General features: G+C 41.3%; 2 protein-coding genes across 6 annotated transcripts in view; one reads left to right on the forward strand and one right to left on the reverse strand.

Moving 5' to 3' along the window:
- The window catches only part of PAICS (phosphoribosylaminoimidazole carboxylase and phosphoribosylaminoimidazolesuccinocarboxamide synthase), a 53,085-nt gene extending 36,026 nt beyond the window's left edge, over positions 1-17,059 (reverse strand). Inside the window, exons 1-6 of one of the 4 annotated variants that reach the window (XM_084856697.1) lie at positions 16,672-17,059; positions 10,876-10,962; positions 8,228-8,665; positions 5,380-5,469; positions 5,165-5,269; positions 2,119-2,202 (exon numbers count right to left, since the gene is read on the reverse strand). In XM_084856697.1, coding sequence (XP_084712823.1) covers positions 2,119-2,202; positions 5,165-5,269; positions 5,380-5,469; positions 8,228-8,665; positions 10,876-10,962; positions 16,672-17,050 — 1,183 coding nt within the window. In that variant the 5' untranslated portion in view covers positions 17,051-17,059. Of the gene's footprint in view, positions 1-2,118; positions 2,203-5,164; positions 5,270-5,379; positions 5,470-8,227; positions 8,708-10,875; positions 10,963-16,671 lie in introns of all 4 variants that reach the window. The other 3 variants (XM_084856696.1, XM_084856699.1, XM_084856698.1) reach the window with 3 other exon arrangements.
- PPAT (phosphoribosyl pyrophosphate amidotransferase) overlaps positions 1-18,644 on the forward strand; it is a 61,640-nt gene that overhangs the window by 17,210 nt on the left and 25,786 nt on the right. The window lies entirely within an intron of this gene.

Consider the following 18,644-nt stretch of genomic DNA (forward strand, 5'->3'; position numbering starts at 1 on the left):
TGTAACCATAGTTAAGATTAACCATAGTTTTCTGGGTTCAGACAACACAACAAGCTGTAGCTAATCAGAAGTGGAAGCTTCCAAACTCTTCCTCATGGCCATACCAGAGGAGGAGAAGGAGGGGCAGTGCACAAACCCGGGGAAAGGCAGGCTCATTTGCTAAACCATAGTAGCATGTCATCTGAATGCAGCCATTGATATCACTGTTTTATATAACACTATCTGGTTAACTTTCACAATTGCATGTGGCAGGTTGTTGTTGTTCCCATTTTACAGATGCAGAGAATTAAGCCAAGAGACAATGACCCGCTTTGCACGTTGTCAACAACCCAACTATAGGTTGTTGAAAATGCAGCAGGAGCAAGCAAGCATGCTGGTGCCCAGCTGCGATAAACAACCCAGCGACGTTCTGTCTCTGGGTTGTTTATTGTGATGTCTGATAATAGGTTGAAACTTGTTGGTTCCCCAACAATCCAGAGTTCTGGGTTGGACATTATGATAAACAACCCAGGAATGGAGTGTCCCTGGGTTGTTTGTCACAGCAGGGGTGGGCACACAAGAACCAGCGGGCATGCTCAATCCTGTTCATCTTTTCAACAACCCACGGTTTGTTAGCCATGGGTAGTTATGATGTGTGAACTGGTACAATTGCTTGCTTAAGGTCATGAGGATGTGCAGTGAACATGACTACAGTGTTTCTGAAATAAGCTAAAGCAGTTGCAGAACAAAAGAAGATTCTGTGCCAGAAACTAGAACTATTATAATAAAAAGGCCTCATTATGAGTCTGAGTCTGGAGGTAGGTTCCTGATTCTGATTACAAGCACCTTCCAGTTTCTCCATTTTTTCCAGATTTGCCTGTCTGTGTGCCATGAATTGATACAATTTGATAGGCTTGAGCAAGCCCCTCCAAAACGATTCCTTCACTGTGGCCTTCTGAGCAGATTCTTCTCTAAACATTATGCAGCTTGAGGCAAAGACATTGACATCAAGCACTATGGCCAGACACAGCTTGTGGCTCATGATGTGGGACGAGGATGCCACGTCCAAGAACAATATGACAGTACTGTCAGGAGACTCTGACCACAGATGGCAGAATCCCACACTGCGGGTCACCCATCCAGCATGCAATTCCATGCACATTTACTTGGAAGTAAGTCCCACTACATCCAATTGGGCTTATTCCCTAGGAAGTGTATTTAGGATTGCAGAATAAGAAGTCTGGTATGGCCATTTTTTATTTCTCTTTGGAGATGGCTTCAACAATGTCCTGACATCATGAATTGGCCCCAGAGACCTAAGTTGGAAATCATCTAGATAGTATTTATAAGAGTTTGTGAATACACCTTGTTTGTTTCTTTAGTAAGTTATGTTCTCACCAACAGTAATGATAGACACTAGGGCCACCAACATGTTCCCACCATGCTATATCTTAGATAGGGGGCAGAGCTGAAAAATCTGTTTATAACGCTTAAATATGGCCCATGGAGTTCTTATGTCCAAGCTCAGTGAAACTGTATATCCTTCTCTAGGGTTGCAGCTTGATTTCTAAGATTATCTGAAAATGTTGCCCGTGATTAAAATAATTTTTATTTAGTAGATAGACATGGTGGTTTGAATAAAAAATTAGGAAGGTTTAAAAAAAAATAAAGTGTGAAATTTCCAGAGAAAACAAATGTGTTCATTACTAGGATAATTGGAGAGATGTTGCATAGGCTAGGGGAGGGAAGTCTTCAGGACTGCAGGATCTACTTTGTTTTTTTCTAGAACACCGATGTTCACAGCGGGAGCAGGTGCAAAAGACTTACACTTAGACTTGAAGAGCTCTTAAGCCCAAGAATTTGTTCTGAGTACCAGAACTAAATTAAGCTCATAGTGCTTCCAGACAAAAATCCACTCCTGGTGACTGTCTCACCCCTGCTTTCTCCATTTCAGCAGTATAATTGTGTGAGTGTGTGTGGTGGGGGGTGGGATTATCCTTCTCCCCACTCTTGGTGTGGACTGAGTAAAACAAAAAGGAAGCAAGTTATGAAAGCTAATAATATGTTTTAAAAGTAAAACCTGTGTACTGGATAGGGGTGGAGTTGTTTACAAATTCTCATGGTGAATGGCTGACTTACCTATGTCAATTGGCTCTTGCTTTATACATGTGAGCTCTATACCTTCTGGAGTACTATTAATGGAATCATCACCTTCAGGGATTACTGTGTAAATTCAAAATAGACTTTAGAAATGTAATAATTAGTTTTGTATGAAATTCATATATTTCATAAAACATACTTACCTTGATAGAGCTCCCCTGCCAACAAAAAGTACACCTCAGTTCTATGCAACAGCTATCCTGCCTGCAAAATGCACTGCTCAAAGTCTTTGCAATAAAATAATCTTTTCAGGGTATTTAAAGGTTAATTGCCTTTAAATACACTCTTATGTGGGGTTCCCCTTTTGACCAGCAAAAGAAGCTTGTTGGCCAGATGGGGAACCCCAGAGGGCCACATCTGGCCCACGGGCTGGAGATTCACCATCCCTGCAATAGACACTGCAAAAAGAAAACCTAGTGAGTTGGGAGCAAAAATGTTGATGATCCCTAAGATTTTACTTTTTTATTGTAAGTTTTTAAGACTCTTTTAAATACTGAATTCTAGGCTTGCGTTACAAGTTACCAGAAAGAATATACATATTAGTTCTTTAGAACAGGAGTAGGCTAAGGCAATTGATTATTTTACACTGCAAGGTAAAATTCAGGGCCAATTCTTAATTACTGACTTTGCATTATGGTCAGATGAGTTCAGGAGACATATGAGATCTCGAGGCACTTTTTGTGACACATTAGGCATGTCTCTTCCCATATAGGCATAGTGCCTGCACATGGAAAAATCCCCGTATGGTATAATAGAGCCCGTTTTGCCACCTCTTCAGCATGCAATTAGTGTGCCAGGCTGTTAAGAGCTGTAAGGCCTGTGCATGCCTTCCACATCCCCTGTCTAGCCTTCCTGCATGCTCCATCTGTATTCCTTGACTGAGTGGAGAGCTAGAAAGGGATGTGGGAAGTGCACACAGGCCTAATCCCTCCCCTTAATGGCCTAGTGTGTTGACTGAGTAAGCACATAAAAGGGGGGAAAGGCAGGGGAAATGTGACTTTGTGCTGTGCTCTTGTTGAAAAGAATTGTGCCCACAGAATGCCCTCTATTTAGTAAATGGATGGATATGCCAGATATTCTCCTTCACTTCCTGTGAAGACGTATGTGGTATCCTGTCCACTGAATTTAGTGTGAAACTTTCTGCTGACTGCAGCAAGCTTGGGGACATCAATGCAGAGCACACACTATTCTTTCCATACTGTGGAGCCCTATTGCTACATTTCTGCATGGCATTAAGAATTCTCTAAGAGAGCTCATTGACAGAACATGTTTTAGCTGGGTAATCACAATTACTCCAAATGTTTGCCTTTTTCTTTGTGCGTTGCTATGTTTCATCTCTGTGAAAGGAGGTGGAGTGCTGACCTTTAATGTAATTGGTTTCTCGCTGTTTGGTGATGCCATCCTTGTGATAGGATGTAGGAAATGATATCCTCAATTACAGCTCTGGAGGTTGACCCAGCAAAGAGGTTAATGTCCAAGGTTGTGCAGAGGGGTCAGTGACTGCATTATCTAACTCCAAACCAAGTTCTGGGGATTGCTAGATAATGCTGTTGGCAAATATTGAGCAAGAAAATCTAATTGATAGCTGTAGCACTTTACAGCCCCTCCCAATATACTCAAGATCATATCTGAAATTACAACCAAATTCTGCTGTCATCAGTTAAAAGTCTCTTCACAGAGAGCAAACAACCAAGCTCATAGCTTGGTCTTGTGTTGAAGGAGTGGATCATTCATACAAACTTATACATTTTTACAGAATTTTCTATGGTAGAGTATGGTATGGTAGCATCCTCTACTGGCTAAAGACCTGGTGGCAACATGCTATTTTAAGAGACATGTGTAGCAATTATTTTCTTGGAGGAATATCCTAGAATCTTGCTGTATTTGTATGATACTTTGAATTGTAAGTATGGCTTTCAAATAGGGCCAGGGAACATCTTGTCCAATGGGATGTATACTTCATAAAACAGTCTATTTTTTGTGCTCACTACTAACTAGGTTTAAAGCAGTAAAGGAAGTTTAGGTTTGACATCAATATTGCATATAATCCAATTCTCCCACCTCTCCCCCAATTTCTGGTTTTTCCTGTAGCTTCAAATTTTACATCTGTATCCTGAGCCCAACAACAAATGGAGTGGTGCTGTGGTGGGGGGAGGGAGTAATAAGAGGGAGGGCATGCTCAAATTAGGGATGCTCAAAAGCTCATGCGGCAGAACGACATGAAACAGTTCACATGCATATGATTAGACACTGGCCATGCTGGCTGGGGATGGTGGGGTTTGTAGGTTTAACATAGCTAGAGGGCACCAGGTTGGGGAAGACTGTTCTAGGGATATGTGGCAAAAGTTAATGAAAAAATTTGAAAAGTTGCAAGTAGACTTGATGTTCATACAATTTGTTGCATTTTGTTTGGTTAGAGGACACTGACTTCCAGTACAGTACATAAGCCAATTGCTGACCAACTAAAACTTTGGGTGGGTGGTAAAATGCAACAGGTACTGCTTTAGGGACATAGGAAGACAGATCAGGATGGTCAAATACTTTTGTGTGTAAAATGCTGCCGTATAGGTTTTTCATTACCTGATCTATGGGAGGGGCCATAGCTCAGCGTGATAGAGCACCTGCTTGGCGTGCAGAAGGTCCCGGGTTCGATCCCCGGCTTCTCCAGGTAGGGCAAGGAAAGATTCCTGCTTGCAACCCTCGAGAGCCGCTGCCGGTCAGTGTCGACAGTACTGGGCTAGATGGGCCAATGGTCCGACTCAGCATAAGGCAGCCTCCTGTGTTCCTATGATCTCAATGAAGTCATAAAGCAGGTTTCTGCTATGGACAGAGTATTTCATAACTACCTACTACCAGATGGCATTTGTACAGGCCTCCTCTTCCTCCTCCATCACCACCTGTATTGCTGACCATTGAATAAAGTCTTGTGCTTAGTCCACAATTTTAAATCATTATCTAACACACATCTCCTTACATATACTCTATAATCTACTAAACAACAACAGGTTAATTGCACACGACTCACCCAAATCAGTAACTTCTTCTTTTATATCGTCTTTCATGTGTGTACTGACTGGCTCTTCCAAATGACCATTTACATAGTTTTCCCTGTTTACTGTGCTGTAGGGCACTAGAAGTACAAGAAGGGATGATTATGCAAATACTGATATCATCATACTGCACAGTTGAGAGTGTTCATATTTTACTCAAGGAACTCATCCACAATATCTCTCTACTCACCTGCATCTGTCACTTTCCTTGTTTCTGTGAACTCCTGGTCTCCTGATGTATTGCTAACTGAATCATCCGAACCAGCATCTTGATGCAATTCTGGATAAAATGTCATTGGTTATGAGCAATGCATTTTGTAAAATTATTATAACTGAAAAAACCTTATTGCAGTAATTCTAAGGAAATGGTTATTTCCCTGGTCTCCTCTTGTTTAGACTACTGTAATACGCTCTGTGTGGGGTTACCCTTGAAGACGGTTCAGAAGCTGCAGTTGGTACAGAGTGCAGCGGCTTGCCTGCTGGCAGCTGCTGGCGAGATCACATCACTCCAGTGCTGAAGAGTTGCACTGGTTACCAGTTGTTTTCTGGGCCAAATTCAAGGTGTTGGTTTTGACCTTTTAAACCCTATATAGTTCTGGCCCAGCCTATCTTAAAGAGCGCCTCCAGCAACACCAGACAGGCCGCTTATTTATTTATTTTATTTATTACATTTATATCCCGCCTTTTTTCCTCCAAGGAACTCAAGGTGGCGTACATAATCTTCCTCCTCCTCCATTTTATCCTCACAACAACAACCCTGTGAGGTGGGTTGGGCTGAGAGTATGTGACTGGCCCAAAGTCACCCAGTGAGCTTCCATGGCCGAGTGGGGACTAGAACCCGGATCTCCCGACTGGTGAGGACAAGGGAGAAGGCCTTCTCTGTGGTGGCTCCCACTCTGTGGAACTCCCTCCCTAGGGAACTCCGCCATGCCCCCTCTTTAATGAGCTTCCTCCACGCATTAAAAACGTGGTTGTTCAGGCAGGCATTTGGCGTGGGTTAGGGTATTTTTAGAAATATGATGTTCTTAATGTAGAATTTTATTGTTTTAAACTGATTTTATTATTGCATATCACCCAGAGTGGCTGGGAGACCAGCCAGATAGGCGATTAAATAAATAAGGAAGGAAGGAGGGAGGGAAGGAAGGAAGGAAGGAAGGAAGGAAGGAAGGAAATGGTTAGGCAAGTCCAGAGAACCCCACGATAATCTAAACTGAGTTATCCCAATTTTATACAGCACTGACAATGTGCATAATACTTCACAGAGAGTCTTAGGCAAAAACAGGACTCTGACTGTGAAGAGCTTCCACTCTAAATTTAAACAGTGAGATACAGCAGGGCAAGTGAAGGGATTAGAGAAGCAAAGGTAACAAGGCATGAGAACTACAATTAGACTTAATGACTCAGTTTGGACAAGCAGCAGGGGAAACAATGCAGCTTCAGTTGTTTCCCCTGCACCCACACATGCCGGTCATGTAACCAGGAGTACCCTAATTATCCATGCCACGTCGGCTGAACCCAGCGCACAGCACAGGCCTAGTTCATTTTCACCCACCCTGCAACCCATGCTGCAAAGTGTAGGTTGTACGGTGGGTGAAAGTGAACTACACCCACGCTGCACGCTGGGTTCGGATGACACAGCAATCTGTGACACAGCATGGGTAACTGGGGTAATCCTGGTTGCGCACCTAACAGGGGCAGGGGAAACAATGTGTTTCCAAACTCTCCCACTGTGTCCCCTATGTAGTCCCCTGCCAGTATAACCCTGTATGCTTATTTATCCGTACTTCGTGTCCTTCCAAGCTATCCTGACAAATAAGGTTTTATTCTTTGATTAAATCGTAAGCGCTTAGGAATGACTTATAGTTTATATGCTTAATATATCAAATATCTTAACTGTTTATATTTCACGTTTTAATACAACTTTCTCTGAAGTAGTAGTGCAGGGGTGTAGAACCTCAGGCCCATGGGCCAAATCTGGCCCACCTGGGGTCTCAGTCCAGCCCTCTGGGGCTCCTCTGGCCCCATCCCCCTTTCCACTGGTCCCATTTGATGGTTTCCCAGCTTTTGTACAGGGTTTCCCCCCGTTCTAAAACATTGAAATGCCTCTCCTAAGGCTTAGTTAGTGGCAGTAAGAGCTTTAAGCTAAAATATGCTGATATTTTTGGCACCACCCCTGTTGTCTTCGCCCCTGCCCACCACTGGGATGAGGCCCCCAAGAGCGTCTCCAGAATGGAATGCGGCCCCTGGGCTGAAAGTAATTCTACACTCCTAGACTAGCAGCTTGGGCAGATCAGGGCCAGTTTGGAAGATGAGTTCTTTTACATTGAGGAGAATGAACTAGTACGAGTTTGCACAACCTGTGACCAGCTAAGCCACACACAGCTCAACAGCCATGAATTGTATTCTGTATTCAAAGGATAAAGACACACACACACACACACACACACACACAAAGAGCTTTGGCAGTTCCAGGCAGGCAGCAAAACCAGGCTGTTTATCAAGCCCCTAGTAGGACACAGTGCATGGGTGATAGGCTGCAATTGGCTTAGTGAGTCAGAAGTTGTGTAGTACTGCATTACAATGCTGGGTGGCAAGGAAATTGTGGGAGGCGGGCGCAGTGTGGCTTGGTAAGAATATCCCAAGTCCTTTTCTCCCTAGAACAGCGGCCTTGGCTAGGAACCCATTTATGTTTACACATGTATATTTCTGCCTCATCACCATCTAACTGCACTTTATGGCACTTGCTATTATCCCCCATCCCCACCACCCCAATATCAGCTTTGTAGTTTTAGATTTTATTCAGATGTTTTTTTATGGAATATCAACTGTAATTATAGCACAGGACAGACCTGTCCATATTCCTCTTCACTTTGGCACCCATGCTGTTTTTGGTCTTCCTTGTTCGTCTTTTAATGTTTTAGTCATAGTTTGAATTAAACTTTGTATACTTTTTAATGCATTGAGCCTTGTTATTGTTTATATATAAACTGCTGTAATACTGATAAATCAGAAACAGTTTTGATAGTTAGAACTCTTACCTCTGATTTTTTTTCCTGGTGTACTTTGTTTCCGTTCTGCGGGCTTCTCACTGTCGTCATTATCTGATCTGCTTGTTTTATCTGCATTGCCATGTCCCAGAATAGCGTCCAATTCTCTAAAAAACTTCATACTTTTGCTTGTGTTGCCTGAATACTGGGCATCTTTAATGCTCTTGTATTCATGTTTTAGATTTTTATACTTTGTCCTGCACTGCTTCCAGTCCCTATCAATTCCAAATTTTTGGAGTCTAGCAGCAACATGTTCAAATATTCTTTTGTTTCTTACTGTTCCCTCTAGTTGTTGTTGGATGCTTTTGTCTGAACATACACGTATTAGGGCTCTAACTTCATTAACAGTCCAGTGCTTTCCTCCTTCGTTTGCTACAGATGGAATGAAGGGCAGACTTTTGGAAGTGTCTAGTATTGCTGTTGGGTTACCTGCATCAGGTAGGATAGGAGAGAGACACAGATATGTGTTACCTGCATTGGGTGGGGTGGGGTCAGGATCAGGTAGAGATGGTAAGAGAGAAGTTTTGATTAACTTTTTTTTCCTTCTCAAGAACATTTAGGAAAATATAGAAGTAAACTCAAGGCAGAGGACAAATTGGTTAGCACACACAATGGATTTTAAAAGTTTTCTTGTAAGGTTAATATTATAGGCATTATTAAAGAATATATATATATATATATACACACACACACACACACACACACATATATATATATATATAATATTAATATCAGAAACAGAATCTGAGATGACAGCAGATTATCCATAGGACTCTGATTCTTCTGTGATACAGTTTCAGAATTTTATATAATATAGTTAAAGTGAAATTGGTTAGTCCAGAGAATAACTACATTAACTATTTTATGAAATCACTCACAGTTCAGCTAATGTAATTGTTATGATGAGTGGCATCTCCACACTTTACACAGGCAGTAAATAAATAGATAGATAAATAGATCTACTTTGTAGATAATGTGTATAATAAACTTTTAATAAAGGAACTGCCGTCACTTTGCCTCAGATTGATAGTCTGTCTTTTTGCTTCACTCCCAGAGGAACCATTCTGCTTCTTGTCTTTGAGTTGGTTTTGAAAAGCCACTAGGCTGTCTTTGGTGAAAAATCTGCACATGGGAGGTCTACTTATATGACATCAGCCCGAGCTGTGTGTGAACTCATCACAGCTCTTCCGTGAATGGGAAAATTGGAATCTGCATCTAATCCAGCTGTCCCCAACCTGGTGCCTCCCATATGTGTTAGACCACAATTCCAACAATTGTATTCCAACACTGATGGAGAGCACCAGCTTGGGAAAGGCTGGACTAGTCATTCTGGTGTTACACTCTTCACATGAGTAGACTACTTGCATTGTGTGAGTAGGCTTTTTGTGTGGATGTTCACCACTGGTGTAGTGTCAGAAGTGACCATAAGTAGCTGGTGGGGGCAAACAGACTGAAAGCAGAGGTATACCAAGCCCTCTCAAGAGCCAAGCCCTTTTAAGAAGGGAGAGTAATTCCTACAGAAGTAAAACATACACTCTCTTCTTCAGCAGGCTTCTTATAATACCTTCCATAAAGAACTGAAACATTAACAAGTATGGTCCACATTAACTAGGCTCGGGTAGTTACTCTACATAGCTAGTTATACAAGCTAATTTTTAATGTCCTGTAACTTTTTATTTTGTAATACAGATGCACGGTCTACATATTAACTAAATGTCACATTTTAACTATAGTATATTTCAGAATGACTAATTTATTTCTAATTTTCCAAAGAAGCTTTGAATAAACTATCAGTAGGGTATATGTGCAGCCCTCGAGGACTGTGCATGTGGATAAAAGGGCAGCTGTTAGCAGAACTTCATTTTGTTTTTATGAGAAATTGGGGACCTGTTTCATTATCACAGGGGTTTGTTTGTGTTTTTTTCGTGGCTCCATCCTGTACTAATCTGGTAATGTGTAAATACAAGAAATTATGTAGGATGGGCTGATTATGTGGTTGCTGCCCATTCATATTCTTACTATGTTTACATTGACATATTGAACATTGTGTTGGCCACTAGGAGTCTTTGCCAACCATTATATTTGAAACAATCAGGATCCAAAGTGCCTCACACATACACGGAGACTTTTCAGCTCCCCCTGAACAGCCTCACAAAGCTCAGGAGCCCTTTGAATCAGCACCCCATGGGACAGAAGAGGCTATTCCCTGAAATAAAAAATGGGCCACCCTTTGTGCACAAGCTGAAGTGCTTTGTGCACATGCATGGGTCTGTCCTGGCTCTCAGACAATGAAGGAACGTTTTTCATAGCTTTAAATGCATGGCGATAAACAGAACCTTGAGTTTAGTTCTTACTTCCTTTGCCTTCCATAATCATCCCATGTTCTTATTTTCAACCAAGACATGCACCGATACACGCAACAAATAATTTTGTCTTATATTTTACCCAGAAGTTAAAGCCAATACTGCAGAAATGTGTAGTAAGAAACCAATCCCAAATCTGAGCGAGAAACTTTATGGCCTTTCCAACACACTTGTTTTGTTCCGAACATAGCAGTATCATTCTAATGCTTCTGAAATCGTACGAGGAGGAATAACCTATTCTCCCTACCCCCTCTCTCATATGCCATCATTCATTACCTAGTTGAATGGGCCGGCAGTGGGAAATAAAAAGTAGTGGATTTGCAGGAGCATCTTCCTCCTCTTCCAGTGTAACTGAGACTTCACCTGAGATGAAAATGAAAGACTTTTGTATGTAGGAAAGGTATACAGCATATTGAAACATATAATGTGAATCCATGCTTGGGCTATGGCTTTCTAATGGAAAAGCTACAAGCCTGACATGTAAGCATATGATCTTTTGAACTGAGCTAGTGTTCATAGCTCCTTGAAATTACTAATTTCAAGAAATATATATGGCAAGTTTAACTCTTACTACTACATTTTTAAAGTAGCTCTACATGTGACAATTGAGAATGAGAGAGAGGAGATGTAGAAATAAAGAGTCCCTGCTGCCTTGCATCCCCGCAAAGTGACTCCTAAGAGACCTTCCAGATCCGTGTGTCATGGGGGACTGCAGTGGGAATTGATGAAGATCAGAGGGATCCATCTTGTGTAAGTGGAAGTGCCCTTCCTCTTCTTCAGGGCACCATTGGATCCAAGCCAATTTTTCCATTTAACATAGCAATCTGATGAGGTTGGGCTGGAAAGGATAGGAAGATCATGTATGAATAATTCTTCCTTTCATGCAGACTATGTCAGGCACTAATGCTCATGTGCTTCCAATGATGATTAAGAACATACTTGTTTATCTGGCTTTTTTCAACCATTAATTTGTCTAGATGTTGTTATGCTTTTATAATGATGCATTGTTTTATAATGTGTTGCAAACCACTTAAAAAGGGAAGCAGTATATAATTATTTTAAAGAAAGAATGAAATACCCATACATCTCTTAAAGGTCTAGGCATGCTTCAGTCACACTTGATGAACACGCACAGTTAAGGCCCACTGGTTTCAGTGGTACCTAAAGCTGTCTGCATTTCTCAATTGGATCCAATATTATTAACTACTTTCACAATTATAATGTACTGAAGGGAATACACAAAATGATAGAGATGCCTGTAGCACAAGTTGGCACAATTCATGCAAGCAAAGCAAACTATGTAAGTCAAATAAAGCAAGCACAAAGCTTGATAAAAAGGAAATCTTAACTACCGCATAAAGACAATGTATGGCCAAACAAGAATGACTCTCTGCTTCACATTCTTTAGTAATGAGAAAGCCAGGCTTTTGATGGCTCTGGATGAAAGATCAAATCTTCCACTTCTACATGGCGGGTAGGCAACATGGCACCTATGGGCACCAGTGTGCCCCCAGACATCTTTTTTGGTGCCCACCAAAGTGCCCTACCCCTCCCACTTTTTATTTTTAAAAATAATAATAGAGTTTCTTACTGGCAGCTGGGATCACTTCAAAGCAAAGTGAGAGCCTCTAGCGGCTGCCATCTTCATTTCCCATAAATGCCTTTGGCCCATGAAATGAAGCTAGCAAGTGACTGCAAGCCAGTGCTTTGCAGCATGCCCAACCACCAGGGCCGGGGGGGGGGAGAAAGAGGGGCTCCTGTCACTTCTGTCTGATAAGCTGTGTATGGGGGGGGGTCTAGGCAGAGCAGTGGGGTGGAGGAGCTAGGAAGGGCAGTGGTAAGCCAGCTGGCAGGTCAGCAAAGTGAGTGGGGAGCTGGGGAAGGAGAGCACCAGAAAGCCAGCAGGGGCTGGGGGAGTCAGCTGGGAGAAACTTTGCGGGGTTGGAGAGGGTTGTGTGCTTGTATTTCTGAATGGATGGTGGCCGCATGTGTGTGTGAGAAAGAGAAAGGACGGGGGGGAAGGATTGTGAATGGATCCAGGACAGTTTCTCAAATTGCCAAATATGCCCACAGGCCCAGAAAGGTTGCCAACCCCTGTTCTGCACTGTAACAAATTAAAGCTGAAAATAAGTACTTGTTTTTTTAAATACGTCCAATTCTAAAGGTAATTTGGATCTGGTGTGCTTAATTAGGTTGCAGTTCATAAGCAATTAAACTCATACGTTGTCTAAAGTTAATACAGCAGAGTGGATGGGTTAGGGATTGAAACCTTAGCAGTATAAAAATATACAAAAACTTTACACGCAATAGAATGATGTGACCATTTGCAGGAAAAAAGTGCAGCTGTGATCCATCTTGCATGTATAGCCTGGCTCATACCACTCTTCATGTTATAATGTGATTTTAACTGTTTTAATTCTATATTTGGATTCTGTTTTCTTTATTTTATTCACTTGTCAGGAATCTTGTTGAATGTAGAGCAGTATATAAATATTGTAAAAAAATAAGACATGTATCCATATGTACAGGCATGAGGTGGGATTTAACAGTATGGCCCTAGTTAATGGAAGCACAGTCTTTTTGCTTCCTAAATTTATGAATAATCTCCATATAAGAACCTGTAACATATGAAACATTTTTCAGACTTCCCATGGAAGAAAGCATGTAAAAAGGGTTAGAGTAGGAGTAGACAATTTCACCCATTAGTAATCCTCGGTGAACAGTTGTGCAAATGCTAGTACAGCCTTCCCTAACCTGGTGCCCTCTAGATGTTTTGGACTACAACTGCCAGCTGCTGATGCTGGCTGGTCTGATGGTAGTTGAAGTCCAAAACATCTGGAGGACACCAGATTGGAGAAGGCTATGGTACTACTTGGACTATGTATCTGGAGCTATGTCACAGCATACAAAGGGATTGCGCAACTACATGCCCCCTTATGGGGTGCATGAGGATCCCTTTTGCAAAGCAAGCCCTAATGGCTAAGGTGCATGCAGTTCCACATTGTAAAGCACTCAGGTTTAAACATGCAAACAGCTGCTGCAAGCACTCTGCGATGGGGGACTGCTTGTACCCCAGTATTAGGGCTTCCTTTGTACAAATGAAACCAGTGAGATGTTCCAGGAGTGCAGCGCTTACCCCTTTGGGAGTCTGTCAGTGGGCGTTTCTTGGCATTTTGTAATATTTTCATTTATTTACAAATATAGAAGTTGAGCATAGATGGAAGCACAGCTTAAACATTCCAGCAGGTAAAGACCATTGTTCTCATCTCAGAGAAATGGCTAGCACCAAGAAATGCTCACAGATCCCTAACTCATCTCTCTATACCTTTCTCTATAACTGAGTCCAAACTGCAGTTTCTCCTTTACCTGCGCACACACGGACCTGGTTTGCACATAACACCAAAACATGGGTTGTTTAGTCCATGACTTGGTGGGGCCACAGGCAACGGATCGAGGACACTGCCTTCCACACACTCGTCACTTCTGCTTTCAATCAGCTTTAATCAACAACCTAGGAATGCCCCATTCCTGAGTTGTTCCCCACTCCTGGGTTGTTTGTGATGTCTGAGCCTGGAACTCTAGATTGCTGTAGGGTTTAACAACCCAGAGTTTAACCCAACAACAAACAATGGGTGATTTTTGGGTTAAACTCTGGGTTTTTTAAACAACCCAGAGTACTGGGTTCAGACATCACATCCCAGGAACACTTCCTGGGTTGTTGATTGGAGCTGATTCAAAATGGAAGTGGTGAGCATGTGGGAGCCAGTGCGCTCATTACCTTGCTCATGGCCCCGACAGCTCCTGGTTTAAACAACCCATGAGTTCTCATTATGTGCAAAGCCAGCCAGGAATTACCTCTTCCTTTGCTGGGGGGTGGGGGAGGGGGAGGTCTCCTCTGATGTTTCTTCCTATCCAGAACATTTCCCCCAATAGTTAAGTATTTAGTTCCTATGGCAACATATTGGCTTTAGTATTCATAACAATGGAATGTGCCAGGCCAAACCTGTCCAGCAGGTTTGAGCAACTTTGGTAGCAACCCCCCAGGCTTACAATACAGAAGGGGGGGGGACACAAATGATCTTAAACAACTGGATGCACAAGGGCTTGCACAAATGGAAGAACTTAACTGGATTTTGGTTCACTTTTCTGGTGCAACATGTTCTGTTAAGTTAGAAATGGCTTTTTCATAAACAGAAGAGGCTTTCCCCTTGCAGAAGGGAACCTTTGGATCCAAGTTGCAATATATTAGTATTGTTGCTTTTTCCGCCATTAGGAAATTGACTAGGCAGCTGTGGACTGAGTTCAAACAGAACAGTAAGCCAGGATTCTGGTGAATCCTAGTTTACTATGAGCAAGCTGGTGGTTCATGCAGCCCTTTTGCTCCCACTAGGCTCATCCCACTAGCACAAGTGGCTACAAAGACCATAAATGGTTTGCTTAGTGTGTTGTCTGAACCTGGGATTCCTGGCTTGCTCCCTTTGGAGCCAGGATTGTAAACCAAGGTTTGTTCATGGCTTACAAATCTAGCTTCTTTGTTATTAATAACCCAAGACTTTGGAACAGTCAGTATATCTCAGCATAACCTATTTAACAGGGTTGTTAGGATAAAAGGGTGGAGGGATGCCATGCAAGCTGCCCTAAGCTGATTAGAGGATAATTGGTAGCATTAATTGTTATTATTTATTGTTATTAAAAGATGAAAAAAGAAGATAGTTGATGGGAAGTATTGGTCAAGCACTTCATTCTTGTTTGTTGTCCAGCAAATTTCTGTGAATATGATCCACATAATCCCTTTACCGTGGGGGGAAGGACCAAAGTCTGTGTTTTCCCCATGAATACCAGAAAACAATGCTTCGTATAGCAATTGGAATGTGACTGAAAGGTGGTGAAAACAGAACTGGAAAATGTTGGTGCTGTGTTTCAGGCTAGAACAAAAGATCAAACTATTTATGTAGACAAGGTGGTTATTTTCAGCCACCTTCTCTTTCTGTGTCTTAAAGGGATATTGGTTCGCTTTGAGGGAGGGGTAATTGTTATGAAATTCATTTGCTCCCCACAAAATGTAACTTTGCTTAACATTTGTTTTTTAAACGTCCAAATAATCTCTTCGGACTTTTCATGTAAGATAAATATGGATTGCAGAGGATTCTGGAGCTTTTTTGGCCCTCCTTGCAGTCTGAGATTTGACCAAGTGACTAAAGATGGTGAAATAAGTAAGCAGTTTAAAATATCTCCCAAGCATGTTTCTAAAGATAAGCTCATCCCACTATTACAAAGTGATGTTTGTTTGCTTTAGGGAATAGTAATATGCAAATTACCTTATTTAATTATGAAAAGTACCTTTGTATTCTGACTTCTTTTGTAGCATTTGGCCTAACTAAATTTTATTTTCCGATTTGTAAGGGGCAAGCAATATATATATCGCACATCATCATGCAGAGCTGTATAAAAAATCACAGCTGCCCTGTGTGCCATTTCAGTAGTTAACACACAGATGACTTAGAACGACATCATACCAGTTTTAAGTGTTTAGTCCCTTAGCAGTTAATAAATCATTTGGAAAAATGATACTTCAAAAGGAATAACATCTTTCTATCATTCCTAATATGTGACTTTCATACTTGGCCCTTTTGTTTTCATTCCAGCTGAGTGTAAATATGTCATTTTAGAGCAATTGAGACCATATTGTTGCTCATTACCAAATTATTTTTGTCTCCTTTCTGAAGTACAGCTGCAAAAATATATGAATTGTTACACATAAATCACTAATAAAAAGCAATAAAAGTTTAGAGGCCCCTACTGTTCTGTTTTTCTCTCCCCCCCCGCCCCGAATAAGGCTTCATTAGCTAGCTCTAGCAGCTAGTTTAACTTCATCAGGTTTATGTATTTATAGAAACGCTGGTGCAGTGAACTACCTTCCCCCCCCCCACCCACATGCACACGGATAAGGAGGGTGCGCATTAAGTCAGTTTGTTCTACCAACTGTGCCATCTGTGGTGCATTATGTGGGTTTGAGTCCTATCAGCCTGGATGTATTTTAGATAAAGATAGTAAGGAAGAGAGCTTTTTTACCTTCATTGTTCTCCCTGGTGGCATTTATGATGTCATTTGCTGAACACCTGCCGTTTTCTTCCCCTGTTAACTGTGTGACAGGTTCATGTTGCAATATGGCATCCAGTTCATGAAAAAACTTCATGGTCTTTGTAGCATCTCCTGAGCTGTGGGCATATTTAACTGTTCTATATTCATATTTCAGGTTTTTATACTTTGCACGACATTGTTTCCAGTCTCTGCAGATCCCCAACTCCTGTAGCCTTTTAGCAATGTAAATAAATATTCCTTTATTCCTTAGTGTTCCATGGAGTTGCTTTCTGATGTTTTTTTCTGACCAGACGCTTAACAAGGCTTTAACCTCCTCTTCAGTCCAGTGCCTTCCTGCTCCACTCTCCATGTTGAAAGTGACCTGGAAATGATTCACTATTTCTAGCCAAGATTTTGTTTCCTAGGAAACCAGACGGCTGATTGTCAGTAAGCTCCACAGAGATGAAAGGATCCAGTTTTACTGGCTCAAGCTGCCTGAGGGGAGTAACTTGAGAAACAGCCAAATAAGCAGGTTCCGTATTAGAAGCAGGAAAATAAAGCAGCTCAAGCTCAAATGATTACAAAGTATGTTAATAATTGGCACCCAGAATAAGCTCTTTCCTGCTTGACAGAAATTAAGCATTACTCCCAAGTATACAAAAATACATTCTTTAACCCTTGTTACGCAACGTGCTTTAAATATAATCACTGTTTTGTATTGAACATTAAACCATTAAACCATATGTTCTGGGTTTTTCAGACTGAATTGCAATAGACTGGTGCTATACATGCTTACTAGCGATTTTTTCAATAGGTTAGGATCACCACTTAAATCTGTGGGTCATAATCTGGTATGTATGTTGGCTTAATCTATTCTAAATGCAAATTTACGAGTTTAGATTCACAAATTTAGCTATTTTGTGATTCACAGCAAACATAACTGCTATTTTTATTTTGAGAATTAAAAGCTAATAATAATAATTTTATGAGGGTAACCATTTATTTTGGTTTACCAGCAATGTACTAAAGAATGAACTGAAATACTAGGATCAAACTCGTATGGAATAGTATTTGTTTAGTGTCCAGATAAGTTTTATCTTTTACAAATATACACTTCGTTTGAATAAAACTAATGAGATAAAAATATACATATATATGTTAATTTTGTTGTCATATGTTTCTACCACCAATTGTGCCTAGTATTTCATTAGGTAAAGTAGATCAGCTTTCCCCAACCTGGTGCCCTCCAAATGTGTTGAACTGCAGCTGCCATTATTCCCAGGCACCATGGTTGGGGAAAGCTGAAGTAAATATTCTGCTGGAAATATCCGAGTTTTTTATTTTAATAGAACTTTGTTTCAGTCTAAACCTGGGTCTGCATATGTGCCCGTTTCCCCATATGGCCATTCCAGAAGGTGCTTTCATGCAACAAAATACATGTTGCAAATGCTAGTTGTAGGTTGCCCTGGGGCAATACCTGGCTAACCTTGACAAAAAGTGTTCATATCCCATAATATGGAAATGTTGCTATGAGAACTAAATAGTTAGCCAAGTGCTTCTTGATACAGGAAATTTGGGACTGTTCTGGATGAAGCTTCTGGATAGAAAAAGAAGACAAAGGGGATATGCCTTTCTCTCCCACCCCCTGCTAAGAAAATCTAGGTCTCTGTGTGAAAGGTAGGAAACAGAAAGAACAACAGAATGCTGTTAGAGTCAGACAGAGAAGAAGATATAATTTCTAGAAGGGGTAGCCATCTACTGTAGCAACAACAACAAAGAGTCTTGTGGAACCTTAAAGACTAACAAATTTATTCTGGCATACGCTTTCATGGGCTAGCGTCCATTTCATCAGATGAATGGAGTATTATGGAGAGTTTCAGGTTTTTTATACAGTACATATGGGGGGGGGGGGGCTATTGTAAACAGTGAGGTCAGGAGGAATTAAATCCAGAAAGTACTGAGAC

Source organism: Heloderma suspectum, chromosome 5, assembly GCF_057233095.1.
Source record: "Heloderma suspectum isolate Gila_16-S chromosome 5, 16-S_ref, whole genome shotgun sequence".
Lineage (NCBI taxonomy): Eukaryota > Metazoa > Chordata > Lepidosauria > Squamata > Helodermatidae > Heloderma > Heloderma suspectum.